At 51.7% G+C, this 16,952-nt stretch overlaps 1 protein-coding gene across 17 annotated transcripts in view; it reads left to right on the forward strand.

The window, feature by feature from the left end:
* The window catches only part of TAMM41 (TAM41 mitochondrial translocator assembly and maintenance homolog), a 70,995-nt gene that overhangs the window by 20,585 nt on the left and 33,458 nt on the right, over window positions 1-16,952 (forward strand). For 8 of the 17 annotated variants that reach the window (XM_089306651.1, XM_070051099.2, XM_089306648.1 and 5 more), the window contains exon 5: window positions 11,801-11,946. The exons of 6 other annotated variants lie outside the window; for them this stretch is intronic. In XM_089306651.1, the coding sequence (XP_089162777.1) occupies window positions 11,801-11,946 (146 nt within the window). Of the gene's footprint in view, window positions 1-2,633; window positions 4,187-8,156; window positions 10,388-11,800; window positions 11,947-16,952 lie in introns of those variants that run through there. 3 more of the 17 variants (XM_089306652.1, XM_089306659.1, XM_089306656.1) reach the window with 3 other exon arrangements.

Here is a 16,952-nt window from a genome sequence, read left to right on the forward strand (position 1 = left end):
CCCTTGCACCTAATATAGTTTTACGGGGTCGCTTTGACTGCCCTGGGGCCCGTGTGCATGGCCGCGTCATGGTCAATGAAGGGTGAGAAAGGAGTAGGTGGAGGGTGAGAGCCTGCAGAGCTGGGGAGGAGAAAGCTCTCTGATCCCTCAGTCGCTCTTAGAAGTCAGCATTTACATAAACTGGAAAGAAGCACCAGATGAATTTTTTAAGAGTCACCTTGAACTTTCTTGTTTAAGTACCAGCTATTAAAATGCCTAATTTTAGGTACCGATCCTGATTAAACATTGATCAGATGAGTCAGCAGCCCATACCCTCAGAACTGAAGAGAGAATCTGTTCTAAAGAACTCCCGTTAATAACCGTAAGTGGTCACGGTGAGTCAGTGGCAGACGTCAAGAAGCGACACGTGGGAAAAGGCCAGGGGGCGTGTCTGGTAAAGGAGCACTGGACGGGACGAGGCCCGTGGCTTCCTGGGTGTCCACAGCTACTCCCAGTACTTTTTTTTTTTTTTTTTGATGTATTTATTTTACTTGAAAATCAGAGTTATTGAGAGGCAGAGAGAGGGAAAGAGAGAGAGAAGGCTTCCACCCACTGGTTCACTCCCCAATTGGCTGCAACAGCCAGAGCCGGGCTGATCCGAAGCCAGGAGCCAGGAGCTTCTTCCAGGTCTCCCACGCAGCTGCTTTCCCAGGCCATAGCAGAGAGCTGGATTGGAAGTGGAGTAGCCGGGGCTAGAACTGGCACCCGTATGGAATGCTGGCCCTGCAAGCAGTGGCTTTACCCACCACGCCACGGTGCTGGCCCGCTCTCAGTACTTTTTGTGTGATAACCAGTTTAAGCCCCACGATACCTTTTTGGTTTGGGTGCTGTATTCTCCACTTCACAGATAAGAAAACTGATCGTGTTCAGAAAATGATTGCTGGTTTTTTGTTTTTAATGTTGTTGTTGTTGGTTTCATGGGATTTCCTCAGGTCAGCCCCTGAGGGATTTTCCTTGATCCTTCAGTGGTTGATGGGCACCTAGGTTGGCTCCATTTGGTCACTGTTTTTGGATGACTCCACTGTGAATCACTTTGTACAGATTATTTTGTTAGGGGAAGAGGGCAAAGGGGCACCAGCTTTCTTGGGTATGTTCTCCAAATTGGGTTTTCAGCTGTAAGAATCACAAAACAAGGGGCTGTGACACCAGCATTCCGTGGCGGAGCGCCGGTTCCAGTCCCAGCTGCGCTGCTTCCCCTCCAGCTCCCTGCTGGGAGACCTAGGACAGCAGGGGAGGACGGCCCTGCCACCCGCATGGGAGACCCAAATGGAGTTCCCGCCTCTCGGCTTTGGCCTGGCCCAGCCCTGGTGCTCCACTTCTACTCCAGCTCCCTGCTAATGCACCTGAGAAAGCAGCAGAGGATGGCCCAAAAGCTTGGGCTCCTGCGCCCATGTGGGAGACCCTGTTGAGGCTCCTGGCTTTGGTCTGGCCCAGCCCCAGCCATTGCAGCCATTTAGGAAGTGAGCTAATGGATGGAAGATTTCTTTCTCTGTCTTTCCTTCCCTGTAACTCTGCCTTTTAAATAAATAAAAATAAATCTTTTTTCAAAACAATACTTAATAAAACGTGGACAAATCATGCCTGTCAAAATTAGCAAAGTCCCAGGCCAGCACTGTGGCATAGCAGGTAGAGCCGCCTGCAGTGCCGGCATCCCATATGGATGCCAGTTGGAGTCCCGGCTACTACACTTCGCATCCAGCTCTCTGCTATGGCCTGGGAAAGCAGTGGAAGATGGCCCAAGTCCTTGGGCCCCTCCCTGCACCCGTGTGAGAGATCTGGAAGAAGTTCCTGGCTCCTGGCTTTGGATCGGGGCTGCTCCGGCTGTTGCAGTCTTCTGGGGGAGTGAACTGGCCGATGGAGGACCTCTCTTTCTCTCTCTCTCTCTCTCTCTCTGCCTCTGCCTCTGCCTCTCTGTAACTCTGCCTTTCAAATGAATAAATAAATATTTAAAAAAAAAAAATGAGCAGAGTCCCTGGCTCAGGTGGACTTAAACTTGACACCTCCAGTTCGCCTAGCCCTTTAAGGTCCTTATAGAGTGAGACACACCTTGGAGCAGTGTGGCATGAGAGAGAAAGGGCTGCATTCGGGGCCAAGCTGTCGGAGCACTGGCTCAGCTACTTCTAGGAATAAGACAAAGCAGGGAGGAAGTCGGCAGTCCAGTGATTCTTGGAGGAAAAAAAAAAAACCACGCAGGGGGTGCCAGCACTTTTAAAGTGTGAGTAAACATCCCCACGTCTGGATTCAAGTAGAACCAGCGCAGAAGCGTGTTCCGCAGAGCGAGCGGTGTGCAGAGCTGTGCAGTGGCTGGGCCCCCGCGGGCCGAATCGGGGCTGAGCTGCGGGGTAGGGCTGCCAGTGTCCGTGATCGGGAAGCCGCGTGCTCTACTTGGCCAGTCCACCCCTAGCTGGAGCCCGGGCCGGGACTCCGTGTACTCAGCAGTCACTTGCCCGTCTCTGAGAACGTCACACTCCCGAGGGGACGTTGATGGTTAACAGTACCTGCCATTCTTGGCTTGCCTGCTACGTGTTAACTCACTGAATGCCCAAAGCTTTCGGAGAAGCTCATCAGCGTGATGGTGCCCATTTGCTTTTTAGGGTCCTGAAGTCCAGAGAAGCCACAGTGGCCTGGTGTCGTGTAGTCCGTGATGCTGCAGTCCTGGAGCCCTTGATCTCAGCCTTTCCCTGTCCTCTGAGGGCCTGTGGTGCTGGCACCACCCCCTGTCGTCTTCACACTCGGGTGCTCCCCATTGCCGTCTGCAGTCCAGCATAGCGTGGCTTTGGTTTGTTCATGGCTCTGTCTCTGGTCTTTATTCGACCACTTGAATCAGGTAGGGGGAGTTTTTGTCTTGTTCTGCTCCCACACTCACCCGGTGCCCACGCATGCAGGGGGAGTGGATACCTGGCTGCAAAGTCCATTCCTTCGGGAACCACTGTGGTGCCCCCGATTCCACCCTGTGCCCCTCCACAATCGTCCACTGTGTGCTCTCTGCAGTGTAGGAGAGGAAAAATAAGGCGGAGCTTCCAATATTGCATGAAAAATGTGTATTACAAAAGAACTGTGTGTGGGTCTTACCGAAACAAACTTACCTTTTAGCTCCATTGCCCACACGCTTTCCGCAGTTCCGGCGGGGTTTGTGCCACCAGTTGTTTAGCCCCATGCTCGTCCAGGTGTGAGTTAGTGCACTTGAGTGTCTTCCGCAGCTGTGGAGACACTTCTGAGAGTACATTTTGAAGGGCACATTGTGTTGTCTCCTAGATATGCCGCCCTAGTCATTTTTATCAAAATAATTATTATTTTGTCCACTTGCAAAAGAATTAAGTTGGACCCCAACTCCCAGCATATGCAGAACTAACTCAGAATGGATCACAATGTAAGACTTAAATGTAAGAGCTACAGCTGTAAGACTCTTTAAAGACTGCCTTTGGGTTAGAGAATAGTTTCATAGGGGCCAGCACCTGCAATGCCAGCATCCCATATGAGTGCCAGTTTAAGTCCTGGCTGCTCCACTTCTAATCTTGCTCCTTGTGAATGGCCTGGGAGAAGTAGCAGAGGATGGCCCGCGTGCTTGGGCCCTTTTCATCCACGTGGGAGACCCAAATAAAGCTCTTGGCTTTGGTTTATCCACTCCGGACTGTTGCTGCCATCTGGGGAGTGAACCAGTAAATGGGAGAGCTCTCTCTCTGTCTCTCCCTATCTGTAACTTTGCCTTTCAAATAAATAAATGTAAAAAAAACAAAAATAGTTTCACAGATACACACCAAAAGCAAAAGCAACAGAAAAAGAATAGATAAATGGGACTGTATAAAAATTTAAAACTTGGGGCCGGCGCCGTGGTGCAGTAGGTTAATCTTCTGGCTGCGGCACCGGCATCCCATATGGGCACCGGTTCTAGTCCCGGCTGCTTCTCTTCCAATCCAGCTCTCTGCTGTGGCCTGGGGAAGCAGTAAAGGATGGCCCAAGTCTTTGGGCCCCTGCACCCACATGGGAGACCAGGAAGAAGCACCTGGCTCCTGGCTTTGGATCAGCACAGCTCCTGTGGTCATTGGAGTAGTGAACCAACGGACAGAGGACCTTTCTCTTTGTCTCTCCATCTCACTGTCTGTAACTCTACCTCGCAAATGAATAAAAATAAAATTTAAAAAAAAAATTTAAAACCTTTGTGCTACGAAGTATAACAGGTTAATTCTCTGCCTGTAACGCTGGCATCCCATATGGGCGCTGGTTCTAGTCCCATCTGGTCCTTTCCCAATCCAGCTCCCTGCTAATCACCTGGGAAAGCAGTAGAGGATAGCCTAAATACTTGGGCCCCTGCACCTACGTGGGAGACCTGGAAGATGCTACTGGCTCCTCGCTTTGGATCAGCCTAGCTCCGGCTGTTGCAGCCATTTGGGGAGTGAACCAACAGATGGAAGACTTTTCTCTCTGTCTTTCCCTCTCACTGTCTGTAATTCTACCTCTCAAATAAATAATAAATAAAATCTTTTTTTAAAAAAAAAAGTATACCATCAGCCGGCACCGTGGCTCACTTGGTTAATCCTCCGCCTGCAGCACAGGCATCCCATATGGGCACCAGGTTCTAGTCCCGGTTGCTCCTCTTCCAGTCCAGCTCTCTGCTGTGGCCTGGGAAGGCAATGGAGGATGGCCCAAGTACTTGGGCGCCTGCGCCCACGTGGGAGACCAGAAAGAAGCACCTGGCTCCTGGCTTCGGATTGGCATGGCTCCGGCCATAGTGGCCATTTGGGTGGTGAACTAACGGAAGGAACACCTTTCTCTCTGTCTCTCTTTCTCATTGTCTAACTCTATCTGTCAAATTAAAAAAAAAAAAAGAAGAAGAAGTATACCATCAAGAAAGTGAAAGAGTGGGTGTTCACTGGGTTAAGCAGCAGCTTGGCACGGCCACATCCCAGATTGGAATACCGGTTTGAGTCTCAGTTCTCGCTGCTTCACTCCTGACCCAGCTTTCTGTTAATGCTCTCTGGCTTCTGGCTTCCGCCTGACCCAGTCGTGGCTGTTGTCAGCATTCGGGGAGCGAACTAGCAGATGGAAGGTCTCTCCTTCCCTGTCACTCTGCCTTTCAGATAAATAAATCTTTTTTATTTATTTATTTATTTATTTATTTATTTATTTTATTTCTTTGACAGGCAGAGTGGACAGTGAGAGAGAGAGAGACAGAGAGAAAGGTCTTCCTTTGCCGTTGGTTCACCCTCCAATGGCCGCCGCGGCCGGTGCACTGCGGCCGGCGCACCGCGCTGATCCGATGGCAGGAGCCAGGAGCCAGGTGCTTTTCCTGGTCTCCCATGGGGTGCAGGGCCCAAGCACCTGGGCCATCCTCCACTGCACTCCCTGGCCACAGCAGAGAGCTGGCCTGGAAGAGGGGCAACCGGGACAGAATCCGGCGCCCCAACCGGGACTAGAACCCGGTGTGCCGGCGCCGCTAGGCGGAGGATTAGCCTAGTGAGCCGCGGCGCCAGCCGAATAAATCTTTTTTAAATTGGCACAGCGGATTAAAGTAAAAAGGCACTAACAAAATAAGATGAAATGTTCATGTTATATAACTGATAAGGGCCTAGTATCCACAATTTATAAAGAATTCTTAGGCTGGCGCCGCGGCTCAATAGGCTAATCCTCTGCCTGCGGCACCAGCACACCAGGTTCTAGTCCCAGTCGGGGCGCTGGATTCTGTCCTGGTTGCTCCTCTTCCAGTCCAGCTCTCTGCTGTGGCCCAGGAAGGCAGTGGAGGATGGCCCAAGTGCTTGGGCCCTGCACCGGCCTGGGAGACCAGGAGAAGTACCTGGCTCCTGGCTTCGGATCAGCACGGTGCACTGGCCACAGTGGCCATTTTAGGGGGTGAACCAATGGAAAAAGGAAGACCTTTCTCTATGTCTCTCTCACTGTCCACTCTGCCTGTCAAAAAAAAAAAAAAAAGAATTATTAGAATACAGCGAAAATACAGATAACCCAAGTTGAAAACATATGAAGGATTTGAAGAGGCATTTCTTCAAAGAAGGAATATGGGTGGACAATAAACCATGAAAAACGTCCAACATGGGCCGGCACTGTGGCATAGCAGGTTAAGCCAGTACCTGCAGCGCCAGCATCCTGTATGGGTGCCGGTTCAATCCTGGCTGCTCCACTTCCTGTCCAGCTCCCACTGATGCATCTGAAAGATAGCAGAAGATGGCTCGAGTGCTTGGGCCCCTGCACCCACATGGGAGACCCGGATGAAGCTCCTGGCTTCTGGCTTCAGCCTGGCTTAGCCCTGGCTCTTGTGGCCATTTGGGCAGTAAGCCAGTAGATGGAAGATCGATCTTTCTCTCTTTCTCTCTCTCTGTCTCTCTCTCTAACACAGCCTTTCAAATAAATTAATTAATTGTAAAAAAAAAAAAAAAAAGATGCTCAATATCTTTTGGAACCAATCAGAACCATAGACCCCTCGTTCTGCCCTCTTCAGTGGGTGTAATAAACATTCAGGAGAATGTGGAAAAACTGGACTCTTCATTCACTGGTAGTGAGAACATAAAATGGTCCAGGTATTTGGAAAACCAGCTGGTCAGTGTCTCCAAATATGAAACTGAGTTACCATGTGGCCAGCACTTCTGTTCTTAGTTACAGATCCCAGAGAACTGAAAACACGTCCACCCAAAAACTCACACGTGTCTGTTCACAGCAGCGTTATTTATAGTGAATCGTCAGGAGGTGGCCACAGCGCACAGGTGCATCGCCTGAGGAACAGGTAAATAAACGTGGGCCATCTACACCATGGAGTGTTCCTCGGCCATCAACAGGAAGTGCTGTGTGCTGTGTGCACCACGGTGAGCCTCGGAGATGTTTTGCTAAGGCCATGGAGGACCCCGTACTGTACGATACTATGCATGTAAAGTGTCCAGACGAGGAACACCTGTGAAGGTAGCGAGAGGCAGAGGGAGTGCTCACGGGTACTGCCTCCGCCAAGGGCGCACAGTGCAGATCGGAATCATCGCTGCACAGTTCTGTAAATGAAGTAAGACAAAAACAAAAATCATGGAATCGTACACTTTAAATGGGTGAATCAGACCTCAAGAAAAGCTATTGTGAAAGTTATAAAGTGCTTACCATATCAGCATCTTGTTTGGGCTGCTGTCCTTAACCGTGACCCCACAGGAGCCTGTACAGAACCGCTTTATCCATGTCACTCGCTGCCTGGGGCGGGCCTTGTCTCTGTGTCTCTGCTGTCTAGCGCAGCTCTCAGTACTCAGTCACTACCCAGACAGTCACTGAACTGAAAAGAAAGCAGTGCTGAGGGAGTTTATTCTCATCCAAGGCTTGGGGATTCCTGCCCCGTCTCCTCTGTGTACCTATCACAGCATCAGTCGTAACCGCTGTGCTGCTAACAAAGCTTAGCACTTCAGTCTGAAGGCACCATTTTCCAGAGAATGGAGATGGCCTCGGGAAGATGAGGTAGCTTTACTCAGATCACCCTGGGACGTTACCAGGCCTGAGAGCCAGGCCCCTGTGCTGGGGGAGCCCCTGCGTCCCCACGTTCACGGTCGGGTCCCTGACTGCTGGAGGCATGCCTGGACCCAGCCTCCGAGTTGGTCTCGTTTCAGAGTCAAAGAGAAATCCTCCTTCTGTGTGCCCGTCCGTCGTATTTCACTGGCAGCTCTCAGAGTAGAGCAGTCAAGGGTTAAAACCATCAGTAGAGGCATAAATCAAAGTCAGCAGTCAGTCTTTCCCAATCCCTGTGTTTTATGGCAAACACGTCTCTGAAGGCAAGAAAAACCGACTCTAGGGAACAGATGGCGGTTCGTGCTGTGCACACGGTTTTATTCCTCCGGTCCTGAAGAAACAGGCAATCAGCCCGGACGCTCACCCTCCCCGTGGCCAGGCGCCTTCCTCCACGTGGCAGCTGGAGAAATCCAGTTCAGCAGCCGATTGTTGCGTGCCTCCGTGAGCTCATCGGTGCCCAGGGAGCTGGGATACAGAGCGGGATTCGGCCACCCCAGCCCTCGTTCTCAGGGAGGCCCGAGTGTCCTCCAGGGCTGGGGTCACAGTGTGCAATTGTTCTTTTAGGGGGGCTCCGGATGTGTTTGCTTTCTCTGCTCTCAGAGAGTTGCTAAGACAGAACGTCTTTTTTGCAGAATGCTCCGAGAGAGAAGGACTAGCACAAATGTGCAGAACTCAGGTGATGCAGAGTGGTCTTTCGCTTCAGGATCGGCCCCATCAAAGGCGTTTCATCCCTTCAGAGATGGATAGGATCCATTCATAGGCCCTGAGTGAAGGCGTAAGGGCTGACACGACCGGGAGTTAACCCAGCCAACTTATAATTTACCATTTTGGAAATTTGAAAATGTCTGTTTAAAGATTTATTTTATTTATTTGAAAGGTAAAGTTACAGAGTGGGGGCAGGGAGAGACAGACATAGATCTTCCATCCACTGATTCACTCCCCAAGTGGCCTTAGCAGCTGGGGCTGGGCCAGGCCAGGCCACAGCCAGGAGCTTCATCTGGGTCTCCCAGGTGGGTGCAGGGGAACAAGCACTTGGGCCATCCTCTGCTGCCTTCCCAGGCGCATTAGCAGGGAGCCGGATTGGGAGTGGAACAGCCGGGACTGGAACCTGCACCCATATGGGATACCAGCATTGCAAGTGGTGGCTTAACCCACTACACCGCATCACCAGCTCCGCCATTTGTAGTTTTTAGGAAGTATTTTCTTTTTCTTTTTCTTTTTCTTTTTTTTTTTTTTTTTGAAATGCAAAGAGATAGAGACAGAGAACTTCATCTACTGGTTTACTCCTAAAAAGCCCACAGCAGCCAGACTGGGCTAGGCTGAGCCAGGAGCACATAACTCAATCTCAGTTTCCCAAGTACTTGAGCCATCACCTGCTGCCTCCCGGTGTGTGTATTAACAGGAAGCTGAGGGCTGGTGTTGTGGCACAGGGGGTGAAGCCACCACCTGGAGCACCAGCATCCCATGTGAGCTCCAGTTTGAGTCCTGGCTGCTTCTCTTCCCATCCAGTTCCCTGCTAATGCACCTGAGAAAACCACGGAGGATGACCCAAGTGCTGGGGCCCCTGCATCCACATGGGAGACCCAGATGAAGCTCCTGGCTTTGGCCTGGCCTAGCCCTGGCTGTTGCAGCCATTTGGGGAGTGAATTAGTGGACAGAAGATCGATCTCTGTCTCTTTCTGTCTTTCCTTCTCTTTCTGTCACTTTGCCTTTCAAATAAAAAACCTTAAAATAGCAATAAAGGAATAAACAAACAGGAAGCAGCCTGCAGTATGAGATGCAGGCCTCCCAAGTGGTGTCTGAACCACTGAGCCAAACACCCACCCCACTATGATTTTATTTTAAAATATGTCAGGGTTCTGCAAGAGGAGGAAACTTCCAAAGTAAAGTAAAATAGCCCTCCAAAGTGTCGTCACTCTGACGGGGAAGCCCTGCCCTTCAGTCTCCTCCGCTGGGAAACTGGAGCTAACAGCAGTCCTGCTGTGCAGGGCTCTGCCAGGGCTGAGTAAGCTTGCTCACGTGAAGCACGCCCACCGAAAATCTATAGTAAATGTGTATTTTATTAAACCAAAAATAGAGTCCTTTTTTTTTTCCAGGTTGTGTTTCACTGCTTTTGTATCCTTGTTTCTTGCTGCTCAGCACTGCCTGATTGTCTTCCATCCTGCTGTGTGTACCGTGAGGTCTAATGGCAGCATGTGTCCCCTGATAGGTGTGGGTGTCCCGTCATAGCTTATCCATTCCCCTATTGTTGGGCATCTGGGTTGCCTCCATGATGTCAGTATTCTAAGTGGTGCTTCAGTGAACAGCTTTTCATATGTAATGTATTCCCTTTCTGGGAAACTGTAGGCAGGTAACTGAATCTGTGCGTCTTTGTTGCCTTCTGTGCTACACGGGGATAGAACACTGTGTACCTGAGAGGGTAGCCATGAGGATTAAATGAGGCGGGACAACAGAGCGCTGGGAACAGTGCCTGGCAGCTACTAAGTCAGCACTACCTCTCAGTCTCACGTTTCCTGTGAACGTCTGCTCCTGGTTTCTTTGTTCAGGGGTCTCTCGGCTCACTGCTTTCCGGCAGGGTTTTATCAATACTGGCGGTATTACGTGAAAGGACCGATTTTCGACACCCTCGTTAGCAGTGATGTAAGTTTCAGCCTTGTAATTCTCCTTGCCTTTAAAATAATGGTGACAAAGCACATTCGCCCACAGGCGAGCACCTGCTGTGACTGGGGCTCACCTGTGCCACCCGCGCCCAGGCCAGGTTCCAGAGGCGGTCTGAAGCCTGTCTCCCTGAAACTCACAGTCCCCAGCTGTGTTCCACCAAATCACAGTGTGAGTTAGAAGTTGGAATCTTAAAGACCCAGCACATTTTACCCCTGACTGAAGTGTATCCTCTTAGGCATCTTCGTATCTCTGTTGTTGTTGTACAAGTCAACAGTTGGGTCTAAGAAAATACATTGTGCAGGTCGTGACCTCCACGATCCCTTCCCCCCTCCAGAGGAAAGACAACAGCCAGGGCAATGCTAGGTCCTCGCTTTCCCCGTTTAAACCTGTTTCCTGGCGTAATTATCTATGGCGCTCTGTTCACCCTTGAAAGGGACCTGGTTCAGGTGACAGATGACGTCACCATGCAGGGCTCCCCTGCGCAGCCGGGGTGTCTGCCTGCCTGCACCTGCCACGCCCTGCCCCCCGGGTGGCTGTCGCCTGTCCAGCAGAGGTTTCAGGCGACAGGTTCTCAGGGCGGTTGTCCGCCCTCTTCTGCACTCCCCTTACTGCAGCAGCCATGCACTCGGGTGTCCCAGGGGATGCCGCCCCTCCCTCCACGTCTGACTGGTGACTGTCAGCCACATAGTTGCTTGTTGTTCCTTCAGAAGTTTTGATCTTGCAGCTCAGTTCATCCATCGCACAGGCAAGTGGAGCGTTCTTCATTTGTCACCGCTTGACAGTTTCTAAAGTTATATCTGCTTTCAACTTCGTCTCATGTGTCAACTGCAGCTCATGAGGGCTTTTAACGCTCACTGCTGCTGCCCTTAACCAGGTGTCATAGGTTCACTGTGTGCACCAGGCGCCTCAGAATCCTGCATGGAAACACAGCCAGCAGGTCAAGGTTGAGGAAGCAATGGCAAGGACACTCTAGGATGATGGCGTGCCACTCCGGTCTCCGGGATGGACCACAGCAGGCTCGTGTTCAGAAGACGGACGTTTCTAAGTGTAGAAGCTTCTAGCTGGGAAAACAAAAGTGAAGTAAGCTTCTCGCTGATGGCTGCCTGTGGACTGAGGTCTCCGTGTCTCTACCGGCGTCCAGGACTTTGCTGCCTGGTCTCCTACCTAAGCGAGGTTCCGTATGCCTGAGCCACGTGTTCGGGGATTTAAGGAGGAACAGCCAGTCTTCTCATGAGGGCTCCTGCCAGGTCGAATCTGTTCAGTGTCAATTTCAAGCTGTAGCTCGTGAAACAGAGTGGGAGTTGCTTTTTGTTTTTGCTTTTTAAGATTGGTTTATAGGAAAAGAGATCTTCCATCCGCTGGCTCACTCCCACAAATGACTGGGCAGCCACGGCAGGGCCAGGTCGAAGCCAGGAGCCTGGAACTCCATCCAGGTCTCTGAGCAGTCACCGGCTGCACCTCAGGTTCCTTATCAGGAAGCAAGGTCACAAGCGGAGCAGCCAGGATTTGAAGCAGCACGCCAGTGTGGGATGCTGGTGTCGCAGCCGGTGGCTTAGCCCACTGCACCGGCCCCCAGAGGGTGAATTCTTAACAGAGTGTTGGCTTTTCTGTTTAGGTGACTTTCGGATGGTGATTGGAGAGGAAAAGTCAAAAGTGTTGAATATTGTGAAGCCCAACATAGCCCACTTCCGGGAGCTGTACAGCAGCATTCTGCAGGAGAGTCCCCAAGTGGTGTATAAAAGCCAGCAAGGCAGACTGGAGGTAACCTGTGCGGGGAGGTCACCGAGGCTGTTTCTAGGGCAAGAGCGTTGGCAGGGGAGAAGCGATGGGCAGAGCAGTGTGGCTAGTGTGCTAGCACTCGCGTGTGTGAAATTAAACACCGTCCGCGAAGGTCCGCTTTAGCGTGCGAGGGCTGCACTAAGCTAACTTGGAAACTAGCGGTGAGGGGCCGTCTTTGGAGAAGCTGGGGAGAGGCGGAGCTGGGAGAAGCACTCGTGCGTGGTGTGTGGTGTTTCTGCCATTTGCAATGCTTACCCTGTGCTCAGCTACCAGCGGAAACGAGCGAAACACACTCGGAGCCCTCCTGTCCCTCGGCCTCCCCCGAGGTGACCGTAGTGAGAGCGTGGTATGTGTTCTTCAGAGCTTTCTGGGTGCGTTTTTGTGCAAACACGTTTGAAGAGGTTTGGTCCTCTTTGGTTGCGTAAGACACTTTTATTTATCTGCGAGACAGGCAGGCGGGAGAAGGAAGGTTCCACCTGCTGATTCACTCTGCAGAGCCTCAGAGCAGCCAGGGTCAGGGCTGCCACTCCAGGCCTGCATTAGCGGGAAGCTGGAACTGGGAGCCCGAGGTGGGCACTGAGCCCTGGTACTCTGACTTGAAATGCGAGCATCTTAACTGCTAGGCTGAATGCCAGTCTTTCTGTGTGGTTTTACAAGTAGTCTTACTGAGTGTTTGCGAACAGAAACCAGAAGACTCTTCTCTCAGAGAAAAGCAGTTCAGATTTAAGATTTTTTAGGGACCGGCATTGTGGCATAGCAGATACAGCCATCGCCTGCAACAACAGCACGCCTGCCGTCTGGCACTGGTGTAAGTCCCTGCTACTCCACCTCTGATCCAGCTCCCTGCTGTGGCCTGGGAACGCAGCAGAAGAGGGCTCGAGTGCTTGGGACACTGCCACCCGTGTGGGAGACCTGGGAGAAGCTCCTGGCTCCTGGCTGTGGCCTGGCCCTGCCCCGGCAGGTGTGGCTATCTGTAGAAAGAACCAGCTCATGCAAAATCTCTCTCCCTCTCTCTGTAACTCTCACTTTTAAATAAATAAATAAATAAATCTTAAGTACAATTTTGTTTTTCTCCCTAAAGAACACTAATTTTTACTTATTTTATAGTAGGGGCAACTAACATTGTATTGAATTGGTAAGTGGAATTTTGGACTGAAAAGGGAACTTTTTTTAAGTTTGTTTTTATTTATTTATTTATTTGAGAGGTAAATTTACAGACAGAGAGAGGGAGACACAGAGACAGGTTTTCCATCCACTGGTTCACTTCCCAAATGGCTGCAACAGCTGGAGCTAGGCCAATCCAAAGCCAGGAGCCAGGAGCTTCTTGCAGATCGCCCATGTGGGTGCAGGGGCCCAAGTACTTGGGCCATCTTCTACTGCTTCCTCAGGCCCTAGCAGAGAGCTGGATTGGAAGAGGACCAGCTGGAACTAGAATGGGCGTCCACATGGGATGCCGGTACTGCAGGCGGCAGCTTGGCCCACTGTCCCACAGCGCCGGCCCCCAAAAGGGAACTTCACAAAAAAGGAATTGTTGGAGTGAGTATTGTTGGGCAGCAGGTTAGGGTGCCACTTGGGATGCCTGCAGTCCCAAACTGGTGTCCCCGGGATTGAGTCCCGCCTCTGCTCCTGATCCAGCTGTCTGCCAGTGCGCCTGGGAGGCAGCAGATGACAGCTCAAGTGCTGAGTGCCTGTCACCCATGTGGGAGACCTGGGAGAACTTCCAGTTCACACTTCCTGTGAACTTTCCCAGCCCTGACCACTGAGGGCATTTGGGGAGTGGACCAGCAGATGGAAGACTGATATCTGTACTCTCCCCCGCTTCAAATAAAATTAAAATAAATAAGTAATATAATGTATACATTATTTTTGCATCCTTCTATGAAGAGGTAGGGTTTTTTTTTTAATTCTTACATGACCCCCATCAGCTCTGGCTGGCTCCCTCCCTCTCCCTCTCACTTTCTCCCTCCTACCTTTCCCCTTCAAGCTGCACATACAGTTACCTCATCATTTTTGGTTAAGTTAGTGTTTCCTGTACTAGAACAGCTGTTTCCTTATTGCCGAGACAAATGAGATTTCATTTCCTGTCCCACTTTCTTCCCCTGGAGTCTCGGTTTTTTCACCTGCTTCGTTTTCTAATTCATCCTTGGACTCTGACGAATGTGAGGCAGCAGGGTCTTTCTGTTCCCTGTTCTCTTCCAGCCCCCTGAGGACCTTACGGCTCTGCACCCTCAGAATTTCTCCCTGGCTGGTCTTTGGTTTTTTGGATCTCGCATCTTCCTCTTCCATGGTTTCTACTTTAATTTTGGTGAAGTGAGTCCTTTAGTACCTTGCTTACTTAGATTGTGCAGGGGGTAAACTTTTGAGAACAGGTACTCCTGAAGATTCTACCTTGTCTTGATGGACAGTTTCACTAGATACCAAATTCTAGGATGGAAATCAGTTTTCTTTAGAATTTTTAAGTCATAGCATCATTTCTTCTGGTTTCCATTGTTGCGTAGAAGTGCCCAGTGACATTCAGATTCCCTACTCTTTGGATGTGGCACTTTTATTTATTTGTGTGTGTGTGTGTATATATATATATATATTATTTTTTGACAGGCAGAGTGGACAGTGAGAGAGAGAGAGAGAGAGAGAGAGAGAGAAAGGTCTTCCTTTGCTGTTGGTTCACCCTCCAATGGCCGCCGTGGCTGGCACATTGCGGCCAGCGCACCGCGCTGATCCAATGGCAGAAGCCAGGTGCTTCTCCTGGTCTCCCATGTGGGTGCAGGGCCCAAGGACTTGGGCCATCCTCCACTGCACTCCCTGGCCACAGCAGAGAGCTGGCCTGGAAGGGGGGGAACCGGGACAGAATCCGGCGCCCTGACCGGGACTAGAACCCGGTGTGCCGGCGCCGCAAGGCGGAGGATTAGCCTATTGAGCCACGGCGCCGGCTCTATTTGTATAAATTTTTTGAGAAGCAGAGAGACAGCTCCCATCTGCTGGTTCACTCCCCCGAAATGCCTGCAACAGCTGGGGCTGGACCAGGGCAAAGACAGGGACGAGAAACTCAGTCTGGGTCTCACCCAAGGTGGCAAGGACCCAGCTCCTTGAGCCATCACCACTGCCTCCCAGCATCTGCATCGGCAGGAAGCTGGAGTCAGGCCGGAGCCAGGAACTGAACGCAGGCACTCCGATGTCTGAACCGCTAGGCTACATGCCTGCTACCGAGAAACAGCTTTACTCCCTGGCTGGATGACAGAGAAGAGTCGCGGGCGTGGCTGCCAGCTTTCTAGAAACAGGACAAAGGAAAAGGACTGAGAGAGTCCTTTCACTCTGAAGGTAAACTTAGACAGACTCTGCCCTGTCGCCTCCAAAAGCCTGCGCGATCTAGTTTTAGTTGCTTGTTTTTCCCAGGGAAGCTTACTAGAGTGAGTGAGGGGCCTGAGCTGAGCTCCTCCTGCTGTACTCATCTTCAGACTACAGCTGATCTTCCTCTTCTCTCTCCTCCTCTGCCCATTCCAGACGCCCTTTGAGCTCGCGTGCAGTTCCTGTGTCCTGGAGGGTCTGAAACCCTGGTCCCCGTGCCTGTCTCAGACAGTGGCTGCCACCCTGGTCCTCCTCCCATCACAGCTGGGCAAGAGGTCCTGAGAGAGGCGTGTCAGCCACCCTGCCTGATGGTCAGGGTCTCTTGCTCCAGCTAGTGCGGTGCCACTCATTTCCTTGACTGCTGGACTTTGGGCTGGGATCCTAAAATGGCTGGGTAGCAGCCATGGTGCACAGTCAAAGGGAGAAGCCTTCTTCCCCAGGGCTCTGGGACCTAAGACCCCAAGACCTAGAGAAGCGCCGATGCGCAGGTGGGCCCCTGGGAATGGTGGTCAGCAAGGCCTCGTCTCCTTCCACCCTTTGATTCCTGGACCCATTCCGGGAACTGACTCCTATGAATCAGTCGTTAAGCTAGAATATTCTACGCTCACTGTCACAGGGTCACTTGGCCAGGCCGGTGTGTCGGCTGTTCCTTGACCACTCTGTCAGGGTTTTGCAGCAGTGGCACACTGACGTGTTAGGCCAGAGGGTTGCTTGCTGCAGGGGCAGTATCACCCACTGCTCTTGCAGGCTGGCAGCTTTGGGGCAGCGTGGTAGGGACAGAGGAGCCTACTGTGGACCCTCTGAGGCCCACCTGTGCCTGAGCTGCACCTCTTCTGCTCCAGGGAGAGACCCGTAAGTGATGCTTCGTGGCACACCATGTCGGTGAGCAAACATTCTGCTGAGTCCCGTGCTGTGTCTGTTGTGGGCTGGCCCGGCAAACCCAGACTCAGAATGTGAGTCACGTCCAGCCCAGATAAACGGATGCCCTGGCCACATGGAAGGCATCCAGCGTAGCTGACTTGGGACTGGTGCACTCAGCTGATCAGGCTCAGCTCTCAGGAGTGGTCTTGTGTGTGTTGGGATCTCAGCGTTGGCCACTGTTGCTGTCAAGCGAGACTTTCAGCAGGGACAGTAGCAGCTGTGTGGACTTCCAGGAGGCGCAGCCTGTGTTCCTGCCACCATGGCTACTGCTTCTCTGAGCCCACTGTGCCAGCGCCAGGATAAAAGGCTCCGAGTCAGCGGGGCTGAGTCATTCTTTGGGTTGGTACGGCCTCTTCCGCAGTGGATGCTTGCCGGTCGGCACTAACTTAGAGCCCAAAGATCACCACACTTAGTCCCCATTCCCACAGGTCTAGCTCTGACCTTCTTCCCCTAAATTCATGCCCTCCACCCCGTCTTCCAGTCTTTCAGGCCCTGGGCCAACCACTGCACCATCATCCACTCCCATGAGTCTCTGTGTGGTCCTAGATGGAGCCACCTAAGGGAAGGGAATGACCAGATGCCGCAGCCGAAACAAGCACATTGGAAGGTTTCCCTCAGTGAGACTGCGTGCACGTGCCATCCAGCTCCTGCATACCCAGCCAGACCAACTGCGAAGCAAGTTCATTCTTTTTTTTTTTTTTTTTTTTTTGACAGGCAGAGTG

The sequence above is a fragment of the Oryctolagus cuniculus genome, chromosome 10 (genome assembly GCF_051225735.1).
Source record: "Oryctolagus cuniculus isolate XC-2025 breed Fujian yellow rabbit chromosome 10, ASM5122573v1, whole genome shotgun sequence".
Taxonomy (NCBI): domain Eukaryota; kingdom Metazoa; phylum Chordata; class Mammalia; order Lagomorpha; family Leporidae; genus Oryctolagus; species Oryctolagus cuniculus.